Source organism: Talaromyces amestolkiae (genome assembly GCF_001896365.1).
Source record: "Talaromyces amestolkiae strain CIB chromosome Unknown scaffold2.1, whole genome shotgun sequence".
Taxonomy (NCBI): Eukaryota; Fungi; Ascomycota; class Eurotiomycetes; order Eurotiales; family Trichocomaceae; genus Talaromyces; species Talaromyces amestolkiae.
Genome location: NW_024468038.1, coordinates 151603 through 175230, shown reverse-complemented (window position 1 = coordinate 175230; position 23628 = coordinate 151603). Strand labels below are relative to the sequence as shown.

Below are 23628 nucleotides of genomic sequence, written 5' to 3'. Positions count from 1 at the left end.
AAGCAACCCGCCATGGGTCTTCCGGTGCCTGCCCATCACTGAGAGGACAATGGCCCTTAGCCGACGACAGCTTCTGCTCGCTGGCTTCAGTGGTTTTGTCTCCTGGGGCTTGGTTGTCAACTGGGTCCCCGTTGCGCGCTATCTAGGGTATGCGTTTGTCGCCGGTGTTCTCGTTACTTGTGTATGCATTTGCAGCGCAATACTACTGACAGTCAAAACGAAATCCGAGTTTATCGACAGACGCACAACGGTACCCAATCTACGGTTTCTCGCTGCCGACACCTGGTCCGAAGAAATCGGTGTCTACCGGAAAGCAACCGAATACGAAGCCAAATCGTTATATCCCCAATCATTCGTGGTGTCAGAAGCTATTGATGAGCTTCTACAACTCGCCTCTCGAGACTTTATCAGGTCCTGGTACGGGCACATCAGCAAAAACAGCACATTTATCAATGAAATAGATAGGGCTCTGCGCATAGCCCTTGAAAACATTCGCGACCGACTCTTGAGTGAGGATGTGACGTCCATTGCTGTGTCACGGATAGTACCGATTTTGACTGCCCACATTAAAGATTTCGACCGCGCCGAGAGAGCTGTCAGAGGGAGGAATTTGGCTCGGAGTGTAACGGAGGCGGAAGAACTAGGACTCGCGATTGCCAACAAATACCGCGATGGGAGGCTTCACCCAGCGGTTGCGGTGTCTCTCGCCGACCAGAAAGCGACTCAGCAAGACTACGTTCGCAAGCTGGTTATGGGATTGCTGCCACAACTTCTTCCCGATAACCTACTGACAAGTCGCTCGGTGTCTATTTTGATTCGAGAAATTGTCGCGTGCGCCGTGCTCCTTCCCGTCATAACTCTTCTATCCGACCCGGACACATGGAATCAAATACTTGAGACTTACGGTCGAACTGCGTTGAATGACCGGAAGACAGTGAGAAAACTTCGCGCTGCTCTTGACAAACATGCATCACCTTCCAAACCAAAGGGCGCCCCTTCCTTTCCTCGACTTAGTCCAAATGACTCTGAGCGAGCTTTTGAACGATTTGTCAGGGCTATCAGGCGTTGTAATAATCTCTCCGACGCCAGGCAGTTTCGTGCTCAAGTTGCAAGTCAGTTGAAGCGGGAGAGCATGGTCGAAGGACAAGACCAAGTCTACCTTAGGCGTCTTGAAACTGGGAAACGAGTTCTGGACCAAAAAGTCTCGAAACTGGCAGCTAATGCGAGTATTCGTCGTCCTCCCGCATCATTGAAACCGGAAGTCCGACGTGATAGCGTGCCAAACCACAAGGATGTCTCACTGGTTGATTTGATGCACGATGCCTCGGGCCTCTCGTATTTCATGGAATTTATGGATCGCCAGAACAAAATGAGTCTCGTGCAATTCTGGATAGTGGTAGATGGATTTCGCAATCCCTTAGAGGACGACTTTGGTGACGAGAGTACTGCCGCCTCAGCGGCCTGGACATCTGCTGATGTTAGTGACATGATTCTCATTAATGAAAACTATCTGTCAAAGCCCGAATTGAATGTTCTAGGAGAATCTCGAGATGCAGTCAAGGCCTTCCTGAGAGCCGGGAAAAGAGCAAGCCCGGAACAATATCTGAAAGCCAGGACTGCCATATTGACGACTCAGTCTACCATACTGGAAGAGATGGAAAGCAAATACTATCCGAAGTTCAGGGACTCGGATTTATTCTTCAAATATCTCGCATCTGACGAAACCTCACTTGCGCCAACAGAACAAGAGACTCCGCTCCGTGCTTCGACCCCGGAACCTCAGCAGCGGGAGCGTCGACCACTTCCACCACTTATGACTCGCACTCAGTCGCAGCCTAGCATGCAAAAGCCAAAGGACCTTCGCCGAGCGGCGGTATCAAATGATGTGCAGAGCAACGGCAAGTTGTTTGACGATGTTGAGTCTTCCCCTAGGCGGTCTGTAGACTCGGACAGATCAGCGCGGTTATTCGATGATGACTATGACACGGATCCCCTTTCGCATAGCTTCAGTATGAGCTCACAGAATGGAGATGCTGAAGCGAAGAACACAGAAGTCATTGAAAATATGGAACAAGCGCTTAATGAGATCATTGTGGATCAACCGAATAACGGAAAGCCAGAGGATTCGAGATTGTTCAGTCCAATGTCTTCATCATCACTATTCCCGGATGCAGAACAAAGTTCAGCAAGAGGTTCTTTGGAAAATTTCCGGAATGAGGTGAGGCTGGGGGAAAAGAATAAGCCAAGCATCTCTTCTCTAGGGTTGATTGGGAACTCTTCTAGGACGGGCGTGTTTGAAGACGAACTCTTTCCCGATGAGAAAAAGTTCATCGAGGATGAGTATGCTGACCCAGAAGGAGAAGAAAAGGATCCGGAAGATGAAATTCATCAAGCAGCTCCGGGCGACCTTGGTTTGACAGAAGCTATTGTAGCATTGACCGAGGAGATTGAGAAACTGAACGCACAGGAATCGGTGTTGGATACATTGACGCGTAAAGCGGAACTCACCAACAACACGGCGGAGTTGCGAATCTTAGGCAAGTCTAAAGCAAGTATTCAACGAGAAATTCGCCGCAAAGAGATGCAGCGACAGCAATACGTTATCCAGGAGAGCGACAATAGTCTCTATGGTCGCTCTACAATTCACATTCCGTCGATAATGGTTGGCAAGGAGGAGGATGGGAATGAATTCGCAATCTGTAAGTCTCAACTCTCCATGTAACAATATATCTAGCTATGCTAACATCGAATTCAGACGTGATTGAAGTACGCCGAAATGCTGGAGAACAGATGCCTGCAGCTTCTTGGGCAGTACCACGTCGATACAGCGAGTTTCATGAGCTTCATCAGAAACTGCGCATGCGCTATCCATCTGTACGACAACTAGAGTTTCCGCGTCGACGAATGATGATGAAGTTGCAGAAAGACTTCCTTCAGAAAAGGCGCGTGGCACTAGAAACGTACTTACAACAGCTACTTCTACTACCTGAAGTATGTCGAAGTCGAGATCTACGGGCCTTCTTGTCACAACAAGCTCTTTTACCTCATAGCGCACCAGCTTCTGATGGAGATACCAAGGACATTGTATCGCGAATCTACAATTCAGTTGCCGACGGCATGGATGACTTTTTGGGCAATATCACAATGCTGGACCAGCTCTCAACTGCTGGGCAAAATCTTATCTCTGCCGCCACAAGCCAACTCACCGGACCAGAACCCGCGCTTGCTACCGAAGATGCAATGACTGCAGCCGAGGCAGAGGCTGAGTTGAATGCTTTTGAGGACCGTGAACTCGAACCATTTATCAAGCCCATCTGCGATCTTTTCTTGGAAGCATTTGAGCTTAATCGCGGGAACAACTGGCTCCGTGGCCGTGCAGTCGTCGTGGTTCTCCATCAACTACTTGGTGGGACTATAGAACGAAAAGTCCGCGACAGTGCGAAATCGCTTATTCAAGACGACAATTTGTTACGGTACCTGACCCTTGCCAAGGATACCATGTGGCCTGGCGGTGTGATGAGAAAACCTGTAGTCCGCACGTCGTCACAGAAATCCAAGTCCAAGAACGAGGCTAGCTTTATGCTGGCTGCTCTAATACCCGATTTAGCCGGCAATGTTGTCGGCAGGGCTAATGCCCAAGCAGCATCACGAAAAATCTATGATATTCTCAACAACCGGCGCCTGAATGCTCACCTGGTCTTTACAATCCTGGATGAAATAGTCCTTGTGCTGTTCGGTGCAACAGATCCAGGACGTAGCCGCCAGCAATCGACGGTCTAGTGTATTTGTAGTATACATACGCTCTCTCATCTATGAGACGTGATGTATCTTCGATTTTTCGCAATTAAGCGCTTTCTTTTCTTGATTCAATGAACTCTCATGTGACTATGCAATCATGTATATATCGTTTATTCTGTTCTACCAAAAATCTACGAATAACCATCGAGTTGTGCCCCAAGTACTGAGTAGTAAGTACAAAGAGTCAGCTCGTAAAAGGTGGGGCGGAGATAGCCTAGACCGCGGTCGCCCAAAAGTGTTACAGCCAGCGCCTTCCTATCTTATGAAACTAGTCAAGAGTCGCATCAGCCCATGAACTCGCTTGTCTCAGTATCTTACTCCTCTTAACAATTCTCTCCACGAGATTCTGCTCAATTGACTTATTATCATCCACGCTCGTTTCATTTCAAACCCCGCGATCGAATCGCTGAACATTGGAGTTCATTGCCCGCCGCTCTTTCATTCCTCTATGATCATCTCTGACACTGTCTGGACCACCCCCCTATCGACTGCGCTCAACCATACGAGACATATACATTCGACTTACCGCACCCTCTCTTCCAGTGTTCGCATTTAGTCAACTCACTTGAGTACAAAATATACCTTTCAGTTAGTTATTATCGATACGATCGCCTATATCCGGGCAAAATGAGGTCTCAACGCCGGCTGAGACTCTATGTGGTTGTCGTCGTGGTTTTTCTAGTAGCCTTCACTTACTTCACGGTACAATATACTGCATTATCACAATCATTTGAGCCATGCACTAATATGAACAACTTGTACGCAGACCGATACTGGCGGCGGAATACAGAGCCACCGCTTTTATAAGAAAACAGTCACAGCCATCGACAATGCGCACACCGCAACCACCAAGAAGAACAATGAAGCCAAGGAAGCCAAGGATCGATCGCATATACAACGACTCGATCTTGAGAATAATAATAACAACAATAATGGTGGCACGCGGAAAACGACCAACTCTCCGCCGAGTAGCTACAATGAAAATCAGGAGAAACCGATTGGTGCAAGTCACGGCAAGATTGAAGATTCGGAGGAAATCTCTGTCGCTGGAAGAACGAAAATGTCCGTTCCAAAGTCAAAGGAGGATCAAAGTCAATTGTCTGAGAAAAAGCCCGAGGTCGTTGACAAACCAGCTGGGTCTAAAAGCGACATCGCAACCGCACATGAGCATGAAATTTCAAAGGAGGAAGAAGAGGAAGCGGAGGCAAGCGCTGAACTTGACTCGATCTTGAAGCGGTCTCCAAGTACGTTTGTCCAGATCTACAGCCGTTTCTACGTACAATGGGCATCTAGCTAATCATTTCGCAGTAATCGTATTCTCCAAATCCTACTGCCCTTTCAGCAAAAAGGCCAAGTCAATCTTGAGCCAATACAACATCGTGCCAGCCCCCTACATTGTCGAACTCGACAAACACGTGCTCGGCCCTCATCTCCAAAAGCTTCTGGGTAAAATTACAGGTCGTCGTACTGTGCCCAACGTTCTGGTGAATGGAGTCAGTATCGGTGGAGGTGATGATGTCGAAGCTCTCGACCGAGACGACGAACTCATCTCTAAAATCAAGTCAATTGCAGGCAAGAGTATTATGGAGATTGAGCGCTTGCCAGTGGCGGAAGAGCATGAGAACGAACATGAAATTTGAAATGTTTGATTCAGTCGAAGTTCCTCTTGAGGTGTATGTATATGGTTTCTATGTATTGACGTACGTGGTGTGTATGGGGATTTTATTTGCATGCGGCGGCGTTGGATCTCGGGTTTGGTTTTATTGTATGATGGGAAGAGAATGTCTCCTAGGCAGTATTTCAATTGAATCTTCTGTATATGTAATAAACTGGAGTGTAAATGTAAGTGGAATTCAGCACAGAAAGCTTTAAAACTGTACGGAACATTGGTTAGTATATTTAAAATGTACCACTGATACAGGAGTCCAGTAGCATGATGTCAACATGTGAGATAGTTAAATCTCAATAAATACTATATATGTGAGAAAGTCGATATGGTAGACGTCCAGTTGTAGATCGTGGAGTTGGGCGACGTTAGTCAGATAGTCACGTGATCCCCTCACGCTAACCGCAAAGGTGCGGCTAAGCGACGCACAACCTCGAAAATTCGCTCCACCAAGCAAAAGCGGCTTTACCGACCGTGTGTGCGAAACCCTTCAATTTGTGATTGTGTTTGTCGACGACCCGCGCCCAACTCTTCTCTCCCTCAACCCACGACAACCGTAACAGAGAGACAAAATGAGGTACATTCACTCTGAGGAGACGCTGCCAATCCCTGAGAATGGTAAGCTACGATTTCTTTTCTTTGGTTTTGACGGATGTGTCTGTGAGGGTGAGGTTTCGTCGACAGTCAGGATGCTAGGACGGAAGGACGAMATACGAGACGATCAGGAATACGGTGTGGTTACCGACTTCACGAATTGTAACCGAAGAAAGATTTTTGAACAAGAAGAAAAACCAGAGATATGGAATGGAGAACAATTCGATCGAATCCGCAGACACTTAATGCGACATGCACCTGCCCTCGATTTAACAGACACATCGCAAATTTTTGGTCTATATAAGGAATCGAGAACTGATTTGATTTTCTGCAGTTACCGTGAACATTCGCTCACGGATTGTCACCGTCGAGGGACCCAGGGGCAAACTCACTAAGGACCTTTCCCACATCTCTGTGAGCTTCGGTCGCCCCGACAAGAACACCATCTCGATCGAGTTGCACCACGGTGCTCGCAAGGGCGTTGCTACTCTCCGAACTGTCCGTACCCTCATCAACAACTTGATCATCGGTGTCACCCGCGGTTTCTTGTACAAGATGCGTTACGTCTATGCTCACTTTCCCATCAACGTGAACATTGAGAAGAACGGCGAGACTGGCAACTTCGAGGTTGAGATCCGGTATGTGCAAATACAGAGGTGAAGGAAAGGATGAAGGGTTTTGTCTGACTAGATGTGTTACGCAGAAACTTCCTTGGCGAGAAGATCGTTCGCCGCATCACTGCCCAGCCTGGTGTTGAGGTTATCACCTCCGCCAACGTCAAGGACGAGCTTCAATTGTCCGGAAACTCCCTCGAGGCCGTCTCCCAGAGCGCCGCCGACATTCAGCAGATCTGCAGAGTCCGCAACAAGGATATCCGAAAGGTGAGCCGCTGTTTTCTTCAAGTGAGTATCCTATCTAGCTGGACTTGCTTACTAAAATTCTTACAGTTCCTTGACGGTCTCTACGTGTCGGAGCGAACCAACATCGTTGTCGAGTAAAGTTGAAAAAAAGCATTGACGATAATGATGTAATTTCTTCTTGTTTGTACGGTGAACCGGGGTGGTGTGAATGAGCCGAGTTTCTTCTTTTCTCTTTAAAAATGGGAGATATACCTGAAGGCAAAGAAAATTACTATTCCAATTTTTTCTTCCTTGTCTTCCTCTTGGTTTCGCATAAAATTCTTATCTTTTTCCTCGAGTCAAAGAAAAGAGGAACAGCATCTGATTTAGGGAGTCTGTCGCGGAATTTCAAAAACCAATAAAGTTCAACTTTCACAAGAGATACATTGTACTGTATGTACCAGGTGTACAATTGGAATATTCTCGCCTCTTTCCCGCCTCTCGGTCACCATCCGCCCTGTATAGTCGGCGAGCAAATGGATATAAAAGACTACCATCATGCATGCTTTCTAGTTGAATGACTATCATTTTTATACACTGGATATCCTTATCTAGTTCATACTATTCGTAGACAGTACATCAAGCCCTAAGCCCTCGTCCGAAAGTGGACTAGTTACTTACTCTACAAATGCGGGGAAGCGCAAGGCAACCCCATTGGCTGGAGGATGGGTCACCTCTTGGAGATGACCACGATCACATGTAAGTCATCAAGATGTCGCTCACGAGGTTAGTGTTACACCTCCAACCTCTGTTTATTTCTTTGAAAATTTTCTCTCCTACAGTATGCGAGCGCACCAACCCTTCCCATGATGTCGATGGGTGTTTGAACAAGAGCCTCGTCTCATAACGTCCATCTCATGTCGGCAGTCTGACCGGTTGTTATGATCACGGGCTACGCAACTCCATCTTTAGTCCGGGTAAATTTCAAGTTTCTGACAGCATGCCGCTGCTTATACTCGGTGCCAAATCATGGGACTTCATAGCAGCAGTCGCTGGCATGATTTTAGATGTAGTGCAATTCTGGAATTATGTATGTGATGTCATCATTCTCGTCTTATGATTCTCTTGATATGCTAACATTTTGACTACAGAGATGGATGTTATGGCTGAGATCAAGATCTCCCAAAGATCAATTATCTTATGCGTTAAGCAGAGCCGATACGTTTGAAGAATGGGAAGAAAATGCCTTCCGACTCGATGAGTTGCTTAGTGCTGATTTATGGTATTCTTCCCCAGACCTCATAGTCAATATCATCGAATGACTTTTTCTTTGATATATATAGGCGCCAAAACCCAACAAGCAAACATTATGATTACAGACTCATTCTTCAGCGACTAGAGTCAATTCTTGGAGCCCGCGAGTCGGAGGACATCCTGACACTGGTCAGCATTCTCCGCTCCGGCCTGGTTCGCAATCTCGGTAATATCACCTCCATGAAATTATTCAACCACGCCTATGCCGGTACGAAACTGTTAATTGACGACTATATTACACATGTGGCGCTGTCCATCCAATATGTGACATCGTTACAAACCATCCCCATGCACGTGAGCGGTTTCACGTCGCAGGCGAAACTAGAATTACTACATGATACTCGACAGGCGTTTGGCAGAACATCTCTCGTTTTACAAGGAGGCACCGTCTTTGGGCTATGCCACTTGGGTGTAGTCAAGGCATTGCATCTCCGAGGTCTTTTACCTCGTATTATTACTGGAACCGCCACGGGAGCCTTAGTGGCTGCCCTCGTCGGTGTCCGTACAGAAGACGAACTTTTAGACTTTCTGGACAGCGATATTCTTGAATTCTGCGCATTTAATGGTGAAGCCGCCAAGGGGGCATCGAAAGAGAAGCTGATAGCGGGTAAGACACAGTATGAACGACCGCGAATAGGCTTTGGATGGCTACGACGATATTTTACGGAGGGAAACTTTCTCGACGAGTCTGTTTTGGAGGATTGTGTACGAACATACGTGGGCGATATGACCTTTGAGGAGGCGTATGCAAAGACGAAGAGAATATTGAATATAACCGTAGCGGCATCAGGGAAGGGAGCGTTTCCAAACTTGTTGAATTATCTAACGGCGCCTAATGTGGTGAGTCTATATGATTCTTACGTTTCAATATGATTGCTAACGTACATAGCTTATTCGGTCCGCTGCCCTAGCTTCAAACGCATCTTCAGGGACAATCTATTGCAAAGACGAGACAGGTGCAATTGTGCCCTGGCCTCATACTCAAGACGTCACATTCCAATCCTGGCGGCAGGTTAATCTCAGTGGCCGAGAATTGCCGCTTGCCCGACTCGCCGAATTGTTTAACGTCAACCACTTCATCGTATCCCAGACACGGCCATATATCGTTCCATTTCTGTACCCGGACACGCMCCCCGGCCAACGACTCAGCAACCACGCAAGCCTCGACCAACCTCTTATGCGATTGATCATGCTCGAAATCAGACACAGATTAAAACAACTAGACTACCTAGGCTTTCTCCCCATGGGTCTCCGCCGCCTGCTCATGGACGAGAACATTCCCGGCCCAAGCTTAACCCTCATTCCAGACCTAACCTCGAGCGATTTTCTGAGACTTTTCCAAGCCCCTTCCAAAGCCGGGCTGGACTACTGGGTGCGCAAAGGCGAGCGGGGTGTGTGGCCCGCCGTCAGCGCTTTGAGGGTAAGGTGCGCGATTGAGATTGAGCTGGATCGGTGTTATCAGATGGTTCGGCGGCGCCGGCGACGCAGTGATGTCAGTCAGCAGCCAGTTGTTGTTCCGCATTATCGACATGGAGCGAATGAGGGGGTTCCACGGAAGCGGAGGTCGATCGGGCATGATTGTGTGGATTAGTGCTGGACATGTACATCTACTGGATGACTCCTTGCAGATTATGCGTGATTGGGTCTACGCTCCAGATCTCATTTATATTTCAGACCTGACTCATGTAAGCTCATAAAAGCCAATATGACATGGATGGAACAATCTGAATCAGTGAGTATATTTCTCGCCGACGCCAGCCGGAGGTTTGCACTCTCATCTCAACATTTCGCATTTCGTAGACTCCCAAACTGGACATTTCACCGTCTACCTATGTAAAGTGTATGAATGTTGAGGAAAGACCGGAATGTCATCAGTGTGGCTAAGCCCGCATATGCAGTAGCTCCCCAACAACATCAGCACAGCCACACCATGACGCTGTCTCAGATTCTTAGCTTCAGAGAGATTTCGATCGCCAATTGTAGCCTGCTCATTGGTTTTCCTGGTTTTGTCGTGGTCCACTGCCGAAGAGTCGACCTAGGTAACAGCGCTTGGCGCGCTTGGCACTGTGGCTGATACTCTCTTTTGCTGACCCATGGTTGGATGAATGATACAGATTAGATTGATCTATTTGAGAGGCTGGTGGCGCTATTCCTCTTTTGTCGATCTAGTGACTTGAGTGGTGTATCAGCCGTTTTAGTGCAACGAGAAACTCCTCCTGATTGGCTGATCGGGCTGTGTTTTGTACTGGGGGGGCTTGGCTTCGTCAAGACTCAATTGGAATTCCGCGAACTGAGAATCACCAAGGAGTGTACATACACCTGGCGTTCGGAGGACACGGAAGCTATTGCTGGACTGCCTACTAGTCAGTTATCCTTGTCTGATCAATTGATTCACTACCATTGGTCATAAGACTGTTTGATAAGTTACGAACTTGCGATTCAGTGTCAATTAGTCAACTGGGGCGGTTCGTCAGGAAAGAAGCTGCCAGTCATTCCTTTCTCAGCTCAGCTCCTTTCCAGCTTTAATTTCGACATTTCCCAACCTCTCTTCCTCGGACCTCTCTCATTACCCCTCTTGCTGTTCAGGATTTCTCGCGTACTGAGTTCGATCGAGCACCTTAAGAAATCCGTGAACGAATTAGTCGCAGTCATAGTAAAAAAAGTTTGCATTGGCAGATACCACATCTATGGCATCCTACAACGAACAAGCGCAGGGCCAATTTGCGCCGCCTGCGCAAAATTATGGTATGCTTGTTTTGACGTCTACTCACAGTTGATTGCGCTGACAGCTCATCACAGAGACGAACGGTACTGTCAGTGCCGGATCTGTAGACGTGATAGCCGGCCCATTGCTCAACTATCGTCGCATGGACGTCAATGACACATCCGCAACATACTACGGCAGCATCCTGATCGTCACAACCCCCGGCCAAGCCCAGCCGCATTTATCCCTACGTCACGTCGGACCCGTGTCGCAAGCCTCCGCAAATGGACAATTCGGATCGCAGGTACCTAGCTCGTACGAAGTGGACAAGTTATATGAAGATCCAGTCAAGGCCTTTTGGAGATTTCAATTTTCGTTCCCCCTGACCGAATATGAAGCGCGATGGGCATACGCCATTCCTGGGTTCAAGTATGTCAATGAATCTGCGTCTAATGCATCTGAGTGGACGTTCACAGTTCCTGCCTGGAACCAGTCTATGCGTATCATGTTCCATTCGTGCAATGGCTTTTCAGTCGGTACAGATACAGATAGTTGGGCTGGCCCTGCGCTATGGAATGATGTCCTGCGAGTGCATGAAAAGCGAGCATTCCATGTCATGATTGGTGGTGGAGATCAAATTTACAATGACGGCATCCGTGTTGATGGACCTCTTAATGACTGGACTAATATCAAAAATCCCATCAAGAGACAGGCGCACGACTTTTCCGAGAAATTGAGGGCTGAGTGTGATGAATTCTACTACAAAAACTATGTACGGTGGTATAATCACGAGCCTTTCAAAACCGCCAATGGACAAATTCCGCAAATCAATATTTGGGATGACCATGACATCATTGATGGCTTTGGATCGTACACTGACCACTTCATGAGATGTGCAGTGTTTAGAGGTATCGGAGGAGTGGCCTTTAAGTATTATTGTCTCTTCCAGCACCACGTTGCGCCACCCAAATCCACCTTCACCACGGATTCGACAGAGCCTATCGACCCCCGTCAACTGGTGGATACATTCGTTCTCGATGAGCCGACTCCTGACCCACGATGGATCATGGGCAAAACGCCTGGTCCATATGTCGAAGAGAGAAGCCGCAGCTTATACATGCGCCTGGGTCGGCGCATCGCATTTGCTGGTATTGACGCGCGTACAGAACGTACACGTATGCAAATCAACTATCCCGAGACTTATGATTTGATCTTTCAGCGTCTGCACCAAGAGCTGTCTCAGGCCAACGGAGAAATCAAACATTTGATCCTGCTGCTCGGCGTCCCCATTGCATATCCTCGCCTTGCCTGGCTGGAGAATATCATTACGTCTCCATTGATCGCACCCGTTCGTCTACTGAACAAACGATTTGGAGTTGCCGGCGGCCTTTTCAACAAGTTTGATGGCCAAGTAGATCTTTTGGACGATCTTGATGATCACTACACAGCTCGACATCATAAGGTTGAGCGCCGAGAACTGATCCATCGCCTACAGCAATTCTCAAAGGACCATTCAGTGCGGGTCACGATTCTCGGCGGTGACGTCCATCTAGCGGCACTTGGTCGGTTCTATTCAAAACTGGACCTGAACATTCCCGTTGAGAATGACTTTAGGTTCATGCCAAACATTGTCAGTAGTGCAATCACCAACAAGCCGCCTCCCAAGACTGTGGCCAATCTTCTTGCACGAAGGAACAAGATCCACCACCTTGACCATGAAACAGATGAGACACTTATGACACTCTTTGACAGCCAACCGGGTGGTGTAGAAAAGAGCGCAGCCTGGAACAAGGTCACGATGCCATCGCGCAATTACGCCTGTATCACCGAAATTGAGACMCCTGCCACAAACGGGTCTACCGCGCAGCCGCCCTCATTGGCGCCCAGCACCGCACCCAAGGATGGTCATTCGCCGCTACACTTAGGTGAAGAAGGCACTGGAACAAGCCATCCAGCTGCAGATGGATATAGTAACACCAGTCAACTGGCTGGTGGACTGGACGTGGCGATTCGGGTTGAGATTGAGCAAGGTAACCGTGATGGTAACGCGCAGGGTTATGGATTGAGCAGTAAGTTTTTGTGTGTGATTGTATTCGGAATGACAAGCTAACCTGACGGTAGTTCCACAACTTTCTGTTGCTGTATAATTCTCTATGCCGTGTCTACCCAATTTCTTTATTCATTTGATGTATACCTAACCAATACCCTCGTGTTATTTCCATTTCTATATTTTACTTGATGATTATCAACAACATTTGAGGAGGGGTGCTGGTATTTGTATTGCATCGTGCTACATCAGTATCTCAAATATAACCAATGATGATTACGTTACCCAGCCTTGTCCCTTGTTCCGGACCGAACAAAGAGCTCCCCCGCTTGTCGCGTCTATAATAATCGTGAGATTCAGCATGGATCGAATATACGTATATGCGATCTCGATCATGAGTAAAACGTTTGACTCAAGAATGCAGCTCGATGCAAAGTTGTCATCGCAATGACGTCGCCGACTATATCAACATCCATGAACGCTGTGTAATTTAGTTATTGTATGCGCCGCAGCATATCAAGTTCATTACTGAGTGGTGAAGAGAGGGAGCGAAGTCGGTCTGCAGAATCCGGTGTGAACGTGATCTACAGTTTACAGCTCCAGACCGCTGAATGAATGAGGTGAGTGATGAATATAGTAAATACTCACCCGAAAACCCCCAGTCTTGGAGGAATCTAGATTTCTTTCTCTGCTCTTCGAATGAAGACTTTTCTTTCTTTCTTCTTTCTACGGCGTCTATTCCGTTTCTAGTCATTACATCAATAGATATTTACTTAATTAGGAGTTATGCGCAGTTCGTCTGATTGAATAATGGACTACATGGCACATCGGCATCCATACCTCTTGTAGCGCGCTTACTTCGAGTTACTTGCCTGCCTTATCTTTCGCTGCACGCTTTTTGCGATTGATCGACAGAGGAGAACTTTTCCGGCCTGTCATTGGCATGAGCCATGACTCGAACGATATACCTAACTGCCTTCGCCATGCAGGTCGAGCACAGTATCAATTGTAAATTGCTATTCCCGGGCAGTGACAACTGGTGCGAGTAAAAGGTCCGTACCTCCCGGACGAAAGGACAGTGCCATCGCATTTGAGAGCGTGACACGAGGCTTCTGCGGGATAGGTTATCAATCAAATCTTTCGCGAGACCTCCTCAGTATGTTACACATAGACCGCGTCTCACTTTTGATTGTTTGCTGAGTTTCATGGCGGAATGTAATGAAGGAGCACAAGGTAGTCGCATGGGCAGAGTTTGTGCGACAGAAAGTAGAATCAACAAAGGGTAAATGCCTGTATAAGAAGGGATACTTACGTGCGTAGCGGTAATAAAACAACGCGCCATTCCTGTAGAGGGTTAGCGCTTCCGCTATCCGATTGATGGCCGAGTTAGTTTGGACGACTATCTCGCTATCTTTCTGTTGATGCTCTCTCACATATTCACTGATGGCCAGTGTATTTAAAGAGGTGCTTGGACGAGAGATGAAGAGGAAACATCTATCATATTCGAGGAACAGAAGTTGTGTCACGGACAAGACGGACAACGACATCAAGGCTCAGAACAACCTTATCGGACCTACTCCACTCTGATGCCTCCTATCAACACCTCAACTCGCACCCATGACGCCCAAACGAGTGAGAACAGTCGAAGGCTCATGCTGGGCTTGCAAGGACCGTCGCGTCATATGCGACTTGCAACGACCGCAATGCTCGCGCTGTACATCTGAAGACCAGGCCTGCGAGTACGGTAAGTTGCGGCTCAGATGGTGTAATGGCGTTGCTGCTCGAGGTCGTTTTGCGGGTCAGAACGTGCCGGTATCGCCAACTGACGTCGACTTTAATGAGGAGAAGTCGATGCAACGAGATGAATTTCGCAAATCGTCTGTGAATGGGCAGGTGTCGCCGTCAGCGTTGACACCGCCATCGCCATCGCCGTCGCTGTCATTATCATCGCCACCACTATTCTCGCCGCGAGAAACAAGTCTAGATCTTGTGAAATCTGATGATGGAGATGAGGAGCAAGCAAACCAATTTCCAGATTACAAGAAAGCTTGCCAATTTTTTGAAGCACCATCACGCGTAACAGCCGATGACTTGATGCTCTACTTTGAGCACATCGTCATCGATCGCTTCAATCTCTCCACCGAACCGGTCCTGGTAGATCTGGTCGCAGTTAACAACTATCCAGCCCTCCGGTACTCGGTCACTGCAGTCGCCAAAGCTCACCAACAACTGAGCACCTGTCCCGGACATCATGATGCATTCCTATCCAAGAGGTCCGCTCGTCACAAGGCAATCTACAATTTCCGCACACAATTGGAAAATCCAACGCACCACAAAAAATCACGTCGCCTCCTCCCGCTGGATCTGTTTATTGCCAATGTGCTTCTCTGTATACTAGACGGCGTGATTGATCCCAACGACGAGAGTGCCGCGTGTCATGTGCATTACCGCGGCGGAAGAGCCATTCTGAGCCAGTGGAAACTTCATCAACAGCTTCTTCAGCGACATAAACGAGGTCTTCCGGCGCTGATGTTGTCGTGTTTTGCGACTATGGATTTGACGTATTCGCTCCTTACTGGCGAGGAGCAGTACTTTCGCGATACCACGTGGGCTCATTTCGCGGGCAGCGATGGCTGGTGGGGTGTGCTTCCGCCGTACGATCCATTCCTGGATATCATGCGAAATTTGTCTCGTCTTGCGCACCTGGGACATGTCTTGCATCGCGGTGGTGAAGTTGCACCCTTCAGCGATGAGTTGGAGGCCCTTACCATGGCTCTGAAGGGCTATACAACTCTCACAGATGGATTAGAACCATTATTCATGACCCAACAAAACGAATTCTTTGCCATCAAAAGCTCCCGAAACACGCAAGCCCCCCTCGCACCTCACCTTTTAGTCCCCATGAACTCCTGCGCACCCCAACTTGACTCTGACGAATCTTGGACCGTCTTTTGCAATGCGTACCGCCTCGCTGGACTCATATATATATACCGCGTCTTCCATCGCCTCGATGCGTCGCACCCCTTGGTCCAACAAACCACATCCTATGGCCTGAGAGCTATCTGTGAGTCACGTCTCAAGGGCAAACTAGCACATTGTCTTTTATTCCCGGCCCTCGTGATCGGCGCCCATTGTCGAACGACGCCACAACAAAAGGCGAATCTGTTGGCGATGCGATCAACAGCTGCATTCTTGAATTTTGGCTCCTTAAGGGTTATGGAGACTTTCTTGCAAGGCTTGTGGGCGCGGAATCCGTCGTCATACGAGGAGGAAGGGGAGTCTGAGTCGTGGTGGGGGTGTTTTAAGCCTATAGCTGAGAAGACATTTCTCTTTTAGACATGCTTTCTTTTCGGGTTGGTCTTTGTTTTTATTTTTATTTTGTGTGAATCATGGGATCTCTTGTGAAGGCGTTCCTTGATACCTAGGTAGGGAACACTATCTACCCAAGTAGGTAGAAGGCTTGTTATGTCCGGATCAGGGAGTCTTTCTTTTCTTATATATATTACCTAGGGCTATAGTCTTCTTTACGATTAATGAAACTACTTATGTTAATGCAACCAACTACTCGGTCGTGTGAGACGTGTCAGGTATCAAAGAATTACCTGCATGCGACTAGAGACTACTGACTAGCTATGAAGTGAGGTTATACATGAGTGGCCAATTAGCGTGGGTCAGTGGCTATGGTTTCCCAATGGGGTAATTGAATAACAAACCAGGAGGGGAACGCTATCCGAAAGACTGAATACACTAGAATTGGACAAATGGTTGTGCAGGCAGCAGATCTCAGCCCTCCGCCTTGACTGCGCTTACAAACAGGCTTCCGACCCCATTTTCAACGATGGAAACATATCCTCGATATACACTAGGACCATTTTGGTCCAGCGAACTCAACAAGGACTCTCAACTGAATGTCTTCGTCTCTGATAAACAATTTCAGATCGAGTTAAAAGCTCACGGCTTCAAGAAGTCACCGGTACTTCTGGCAGACTATCTCCGACATCTCGAGCGTCTAAAACCCGATTATTTGCCCGAGTCAGAGGATGATTTTGAGGATCCTCTCGAAGAATTGGCCGACTGGGCAATGCAATCTTTTATGACAATTTTTCAACAAATTCCCCCTTTGAATCAACATCAAAAATATTCTCTCCAAGATTGCTTGTTCCCGGAAGTTTTGCACTACTCACTGGAGGCCGATGAGCATAATTTGATACCAATATTTCTAGATAATGTTGGTCGGGTGCGATTATTGGGTGCGATTATTGGGTGCTCTCCTTCCAGAGTCGAAACAAGCAGAGTATTCCGCAATACCTATTTATCGTCCTGACGAAATTGAGGTTCCAATCTCAATGGAGAGCTGTGCTTTACCAGCCGTCCCGCGTAAGGTATACATCAATGGGCAACAGCTTGCTTTCTTAAAATCGGTGGGTGCTGGAGATGTGGATAGCACCTGCAGAGAGCTTAAAGCATACGCAAAAATGCAGTCAACCTCATTTTCTGAAGCTCTCAACACATGCAGCCTTCTCGGAATTGTCCAAATTCTTTCGTCGAGTCGCATTGTTGGCCTTCTTCTCTCATACATAGACTGCGACAACAGGACCTTATTATGCACAGGAAAAGACCCTCAATATGTCTCGATGAGGCGGAAATGGTTGGACCAGATTACTCGTTCTATAGAGGGACTTCATACCTGTGGTGTTGTTTGGGGAGATGCTAAACCGGATAATGTCCTAATTGATTCGCAAGATGATGCGTATCTTATTGATTTTGGCGGTGGCTACCCAATATAGATAAAAAGATCTGTTGCAACTGATTATGATGCGCTCATTCTATCTCCAACCCCCCGAAATCGAATAGTGATGAGTATGCTAGTAAAGATAGAAGTATATTACAATCTTCTTTTTCTTTTATAACCGATTTTTTGCGCCGCTTCGAGTTGTCTTAAATGCTAGGAGTTCTTATATTTGACGAAGTAGGCATATTTTTCTTCCTCGATACTATGAAAAAATAAACAGAATTAATAAACCAAATCAAAAAGATGTATCAATACAACAACCAACTCCGCAACGATAGCAAAACTACAATCCCGTATCTCCAATACTTACCATACCGTACGGAACTAAACTCGATGAGGGAAGTATTTCCACCTTCCTCTTCAAGTAGTCCTACCCTTCACCACCATAGCCAGAGAACGAGAGAGCCAAAGTCCAGAAGAAGAAACGAAAAACAGAGGAAAGCCTTTCCTTATACAGAGAATCTCAAGTGGAAACTTTGAAAAGCCGAACCAGATTACAAGAGACAATAACATAATCAGCGAGCAAAGATACGAGGACGGCTACGGGTACTTGCAGGATGAATTAGACCCGATGAATTCATTGTGCTTCGGCAGTTAGAAAGTTGTGTTGCTTTGAGAAGCCGGGCTCTGTTCGACTGTGCTAGATTTTGGAGTTTGTAAGTCTAGACATGGGTCGGTGTATGTGTGTTTGTGTACTTTGGCGGGGAAGTCCAGAACATGGTACTACCATGTCAAGTCTGCCAGCCATGTGGCATGTTGATTGATAATTCCCAGATTTAAAAATCAACCAAAGTTGATCGCCGAAAGAAAAAGACTAGACGTCATCCCTACACGTCCTACTAACGTAGCTGAATCTGAGCTATCTACTAAAACATGAAACCCTTAGTCTGGCCTATCTAGCTACCCAAACCAGTCTAGCGCAAACCCCCGAATCCGCGAATCGACATTGGATCGCTTTCTAGTCTACGACTCTTCGCGCGTAGTGTGTTGTTTGATTTGTTTCTTCTTGCAGATCCCGTGAGTGCATATGTGCGGAGAATATATATTACTGCCTGCGCTGAGGAGACTCGAGACCACAGTAGATTCGGTTGATAGTTTAGGTGCGGAGAACATATATTGGATACCTGATAAGCTATCAGATATCTAGGTAAACAAGCAATGCAAAGATGTCGGAATATGGCATTGAAGAAAGAGAGGAATAATAAACAAAGTAGGGCCTCAAAGAAGAAAGGAAAAGTACTGCAATCATAAACCCGGATGCCCTTACCCAATTGACTCTATTCTCACATGTGTAGCTCCAACTGAACGTACCTGGGTGGTAGATAATCAGGTCACGACTTTCAAGCTGAGCCCATAAACTTGGCACCATTCTTATCAGCGAATGAACTATGGCTAAATATACGATGGCTCAATTAACTACCTACCCGGGCAATAAAATAAGAAGGATAATAGATGGCGTCGAGAGACCATAGCTCCTGGCTAGTCTATCTACTGGTCAATGCTCGGTCATGCAGGTGCCGCAGCGATAATGTGAGGCTAATTCTTTGCCTGATACCATAGTAGTTTATACTATCATCAATTGGATAAAGATGTACGTAGATATAAGAGCGAGGGTCCTCCGGGCTCGTGGTCCTGGGGTATGTTAGGAGGTGTTTTCGTGGTGATGAGCAGCCTCCTTCCCTATACGACCAGTCTGTGTCACATGAGCTCCCTTGCCTCAACATCTACAACAATAATCTTTATTTTCCATTCACCTTGCTATATTCGCCCCAAGGACTGACTCAACTTAGCTCGCATTCAGATTGAACCCATTGACTGTCCACAGTCGAGTTCACTGGATATAATTTATATTCACTCTGACTGACACGAACGTTCCTGCGCGACCGCGCTTCACAATCGAATTGCTACAGTGGACTAGATTAAATATTCGGATTCAAGAGATCAACATTTCCTAAGCAACTGTCCAAATTTCGTCATCAGTCCTAAATAACCACACGAAATGTCCACCGAAAAAGTCCAGGAACCAGCACCAGCATCTGAAAGTCTCATCGCAAAGGACACAAATGGCACCGGTCAAGCTGAAGGCCTTGACAAGTTGGGATACGTACAGGAACTAACCCGCAATCGATCCCTCTTCACCCTCCTCTTCCAGACACTCGCCATTGCCGCCATTCCCTATGGCGAAGGGGGTCCCCTGATGAGCGCCATCTACGGTGGTGGGCCACTCTCCATATTCGTGGGCTGGATTGTTGTCTGCATCCTAGATGAATGTGTCGCTTTGTCGCTTGCTGAATTGGCTTCGCGCTGGCCTACCTCCGCAGGTCCATACTACTGGTCCTTTCAAATCGTGCCTCAGCGAGCCAAAGTTGTTCTATCCTTCATCAACGGCTGGGTCTGGCTCATTGGTAATTGGACAATCACCCTCTCCGTGAACTTTGGATTTGCGTCTTTACTCTCGGGGACCATCTCAATGTACCATCCCGACTGGTCTGCGAATGATTGGCAACTGCTTCTTATCTTTTACGCGATTTGCCTAGCGTCCTTTGTCATTTGCACTTTCGGAAATAGTTTTTTGCCTATGATTGACACCATCTGTGCTGCATGGACTGCGATCAGTATCCTCATCATCATGATTGCGCTTTCTGTTAAGGCTGATGTGGGTCGTCATGATGCATCCTACGCTCTCGGTCATTACGATACCAGTCTATCCGGATGGGGAGGTTTTACGTTCTTCATCGGACTTTTGCCAGCGGCATACTGCTTCTCAGCTGTTGGTATGATCTCATCTATGGCAGAAGAATGCGCAAATGCCGTCGTCAAAGTTCCCCAAGCCATTTCGCTATGTGTCCCCGTCGGTGGAATCGCAGGCTTGTTCTTCATCATCCCCATCTGCGTCACTCTGCCACCCTTGGAAGATATCATCCTAGCCCCTGCCGGACAAGCATTGCCGTATATCTTCCAGCAAGTCATGGGATCGCCCGGTGGTGGTCTGGGACTTATTTTCCTGGTTCTGGCCATCACCCTCTTCTGCTCCATCAGTATCACAGTGGCAGCATCCCGAACAACATACGCATTTGCCCGCGACGAGGCACTGCCTCTATCCAAACTCTGGGCCAAAGTCAACTCTCGCCTCGGCGTACCTGTCTGGTCTCTTGTCCTCGTGACAGTTGTCCAGATGCTTTTAGGCTTAATCAACCTCGGCAGCTCCAGCGCCTTCACGGCATTTGTCTCCGTTGGCGTCGTCGCTCTAGCAATCAGCTACGCCATTCCCATCGGTGCCAGCGTCTTCCACAGACGCCAAGAAGTCAACAACGCCAAATTCAACTGCGGGCCCGTCGTGGGGCTAGTGGTCAACATCATTGCCCTGCTGTGGATTGCGTTCGAGCTGGTGCTGTTTTGCATGCCGACGGTCCTGCCAGTTACGGCTGTTTCGATGAATTATGCGGCTGTTGTGTTTGTGGGATTTATGGCTATTTCGGCGGTTTGGTATGGCATTTATGCTAGGAAAAGTAAGTACCGTCCTTTTTGAGTTGGTTATACAAATGCTGACTTTGTGTTTAGCATATAAGGGCCCTCCCGCGTCTGATGGACTTTGAGCGTTATGACTGCGATATTGCAAGCTGGGTATACCACTATATTGAAACCATACTAATCATATTAACCTGTATGGAATATGAACATTCATGAGGTGTTTTAAGCCATTTAGCTCGTCGTATATATTGTATGATTATCTCAAGTCGCGAATATCCCATAATTGTACATAGTTATCTTCCTATATAATACATAAAACATATTTCTAGTCAAATCCCGCTATACAGAACCAAACCGATCCAAAAACCCCCTCTCATTTCTCCTCCTTTGCCTCTCCTTCTCGCGCTTCGATTTATACAAAATCGCCCACACGAAACCCGCGAAATAGCCGCCTAGATGAGCATAGTTATCTAGCTTCCCGACTACTTTGAATGGAGAGACGAGGTTGAAAACTTCAAAGGCGACTATGGCTGCGAGCACGGTGGAGCCGTTGGCGGAAATGGAATCGCGCCAGTCATGGGGCAGGAAGCTGGGGACGAGCTTGTCACTGTATTCCTTTTCGTTAGCATGTGGAAGTAATACTTGTGGGTAAAGGGGGGAGCGTACTCGGAGTGCAGCATGCACCAAGCAGCGACTAGGCCGGCGATTGCGCCGCTGGCGCCGAGGGAGGTCACAGTCAACCTTTGGAGGAGGACATGGGATGTCAGGGATATGAGTGAGCCAATGACGCCGGAGGAGAGATATAGTGATAGAAAATTGCCGCGGCCGATTTCGTCGTGGACTATATATATCAAGTAATCAGTCAACTGTGCAAAGAAAAAGGGAAAAGGAACTCACGTCTCAGTCCAATCAACCACAGAATCACCGTGTTGGTAAGTAAATGTTTAAACTGCTGATGACTGAAGACACTACCCACGACACTCATTGCATAAGGGTACAATGGCACGCTGATAAAGTACCGATTCAACATTCGCCAAGCAGGAGGTAGCTTCCATAATAACCATACACCCACATTTGCGGCCATGAGGCCCATGATCGTTGCAGCTGCTGGGGGAAGATCTTTCCACATTCGCTTATAGTATACTGGTGGTTGGTATGTTTCTGCATAGTAGTAGCATAGTCCTAGGACGAGAAGGGTTACGCCCAGGGCTGGTAATATACGGCGAGCCTGGTGTTGTTAGTTTTATTCAGTAGTATACAGGACACAAAGCTTACAGTTGTCAACGTGCTGAAATCAGAGTCTGTGTTCTCGGCTCGAATGTAATGCTTCTGAGCCCATGCGAGGAACGGCCGTTCCTGCGGGTCAGCTCGTGGTCGAGCTATCAACCAGGTCAACTTTCATATCTCTTCCATATATGACGAGACGGGTTGAAAATGCATACCTTCCACAACCGCAGAAGGATTATACTTCTGCAACTCTGTATTTTCCTTCATCTGCTTCTCAATCTTCTCGCGATCTTTCATTTCCCCCTCCAACCATTCCTTCCTCTTCTTCTTTTCCTCAGCAAGTAACCTCGCCTCATTCACTTTCCTCGTCTCTTGAAATGTGCTTCGGCCATATATATCTCCCCCTTCACCTAGTTGCGCATTCCAATGCCCGCTTTGGGGACCTAGCTCCTGAACATATCGGAGTAGTCGTTCTTCCTCTTCCTTCTCTTCACGCTCAATACGAGCTAGAATAGCGGCGTCTTCGTCGATGGGGTGGTTTGCGCGAAGCCATTGTAGGCCATGCTCGATTAAACGCGGGCGGACTGTACGTTTGATGTCCGCGGGGAGATTTAGGTCGAGGGTGCCTTGTAATCGACGGCCGTGGAGGATAGACAAGATCCGATTGCCCATCTCGGGTGTGACGCCTGGCGAGCGGAAAATTGCCTTGATTTCGGCAGCCGACAGTGGCTGCGAGTCGAGGGGGATGCCATGTTCAGTTTCTTCCGGTGGTTTGGCGGCGGAATTTGTTGCGTGTCTGATGAATATTGAATGGGTCACTGAAGCAGGAGTAAGATGTGAGGTGTGTCGAGTCGTTTTCCATGTTTGTTGATATCGCAGAACTCCTCCCGAGCTATATGAGAGCTGTCGCTGATTCCAACATCGCCGTAAACTATTCGAAAATAAATGGGCCGGTGATTGCACGGTGCAAGACGGCTTGCACAATGTCCGTATGCCAACAAGGCATGAACCATGCCATGCTACCGAGGGCACATGTCTCATCTCCACGTGTGTTGTGTTACACGCTGAGAGCTGGTAATTGATAGCTGTGGTGTTGCTTCAGAGTAAGAATGGAAGAGAGGGCGGCGGCAATGGAGACGCCGAGAAGTTTCCGGCGGAGCTTACTATGTAGTTGGC

At 47.6% G+C, this 23628-nt stretch overlaps 8 protein-coding genes across 8 annotated transcripts; 7 read left to right on the top strand and 1 right to left on the bottom strand.

Moving 5' to 3' along the window:
• Positions 1–49: 49 nt before the first annotated feature.
• On the top strand, positions 50–3780 carry BHQ10_001346 (uncharacterized protein; the record flags this gene model as incomplete). Its single annotated transcript, XM_040873372.1, has 2 exons — positions 50–2699; positions 2756–3780. 2 exons carry the CDS (start codon positions 50–52, stop codon positions 3778–3780), a joined length of 3675 nt encoding a protein of 1224 aa, XP_040729851.1.
• A 645-nt stretch (positions 3781–4425) lies between these two features.
• BHQ10_001345 (uncharacterized protein) lies at positions 4426–5438 on the top strand (the record flags this gene model as incomplete). Its single annotated transcript, XM_040873371.1, has 3 exons — positions 4426–4500; positions 4565–5042; positions 5107–5438. 3 exons carry the CDS (start codon positions 4426–4428, stop codon positions 5436–5438), a joined length of 885 nt encoding a protein of 294 aa, XP_040729850.1.
• A 598-nt stretch (positions 5439–6036) lies between these two features.
• On the top strand, positions 6037–7056 carry BHQ10_001344 (uncharacterized protein; the record flags this gene model as incomplete). The annotated part of the gene is made up of 4 exons (XM_040873370.1): positions 6037–6220; positions 6393–6696; positions 6762–6939; positions 7006–7056. The coding sequence occupies 4 exons, from the start codon at positions 6037–6039 to the stop codon at positions 7054–7056; spliced, it is 717 nt and encodes a 238-aa protein (XP_040729849.1).
• Positions 7057–7954: 898 nt separating this feature from the next.
• Positions 7955–9802, top strand: BHQ10_001343 (uncharacterized protein; the record flags this gene model as incomplete). Its single annotated transcript, XM_040873369.1, has 4 exons — positions 7955–7987; positions 8049–8179; positions 8241–9051; positions 9101–9802. The coding sequence occupies 4 exons, from the start codon at positions 7955–7957 to the stop codon at positions 9800–9802; spliced, it is 1677 nt and encodes a 558-aa protein (XP_040729848.1).
• Positions 9803–10898: 1096 nt separating this feature from the next.
• Positions 10899–13062, top strand: BHQ10_001342 (uncharacterized protein; the record flags this gene model as incomplete). Its single annotated transcript, XM_040873368.1, has 3 exons — positions 10899–10956; positions 11011–12984; positions 13037–13062. 3 exons carry the CDS (start codon positions 10899–10901, stop codon positions 13060–13062), a joined length of 2058 nt encoding a protein of 685 aa, XP_040729847.1.
• Positions 13063–14579: 1517 nt separating this feature from the next.
• On the top strand, positions 14580–16298 carry BHQ10_001341 (uncharacterized protein; the record flags this gene model as incomplete). Its single annotated transcript, XM_040873367.1, has 1 exon — positions 14580–16298. The coding sequence occupies one exon, from the start codon at positions 14580–14582 to the stop codon at positions 16296–16298; it is 1719 nt and encodes a 572-aa protein (XP_040729846.1).
• A 3455-nt stretch (positions 16299–19753) lies between these two features.
• On the top strand, positions 19754–21350 carry BHQ10_001340 (uncharacterized protein; the record flags this gene model as incomplete). The annotated part of the gene is made up of 2 exons (XM_040873366.1): positions 19754–21263; positions 21316–21350. 2 exons carry the CDS (start codon positions 19754–19756, stop codon positions 21348–21350), a joined length of 1545 nt encoding a protein of 514 aa, XP_040729845.1.
• A 214-nt stretch (positions 21351–21564) lies between these two features.
• On the bottom strand, positions 21565–23124 carry BHQ10_001339 (uncharacterized protein; the record flags this gene model as incomplete). Its single annotated transcript, XM_040873364.1, has 5 exons — positions 21565–21832; positions 21892–22066; positions 22123–22453; positions 22501–22604; positions 22668–23124. 5 exons carry the CDS (start codon positions 23122–23124, stop codon positions 21565–21567), a joined length of 1335 nt encoding a protein of 444 aa, XP_040729844.1.
• Between the last annotated feature and the right edge of the window lie 504 nt (positions 23125–23628).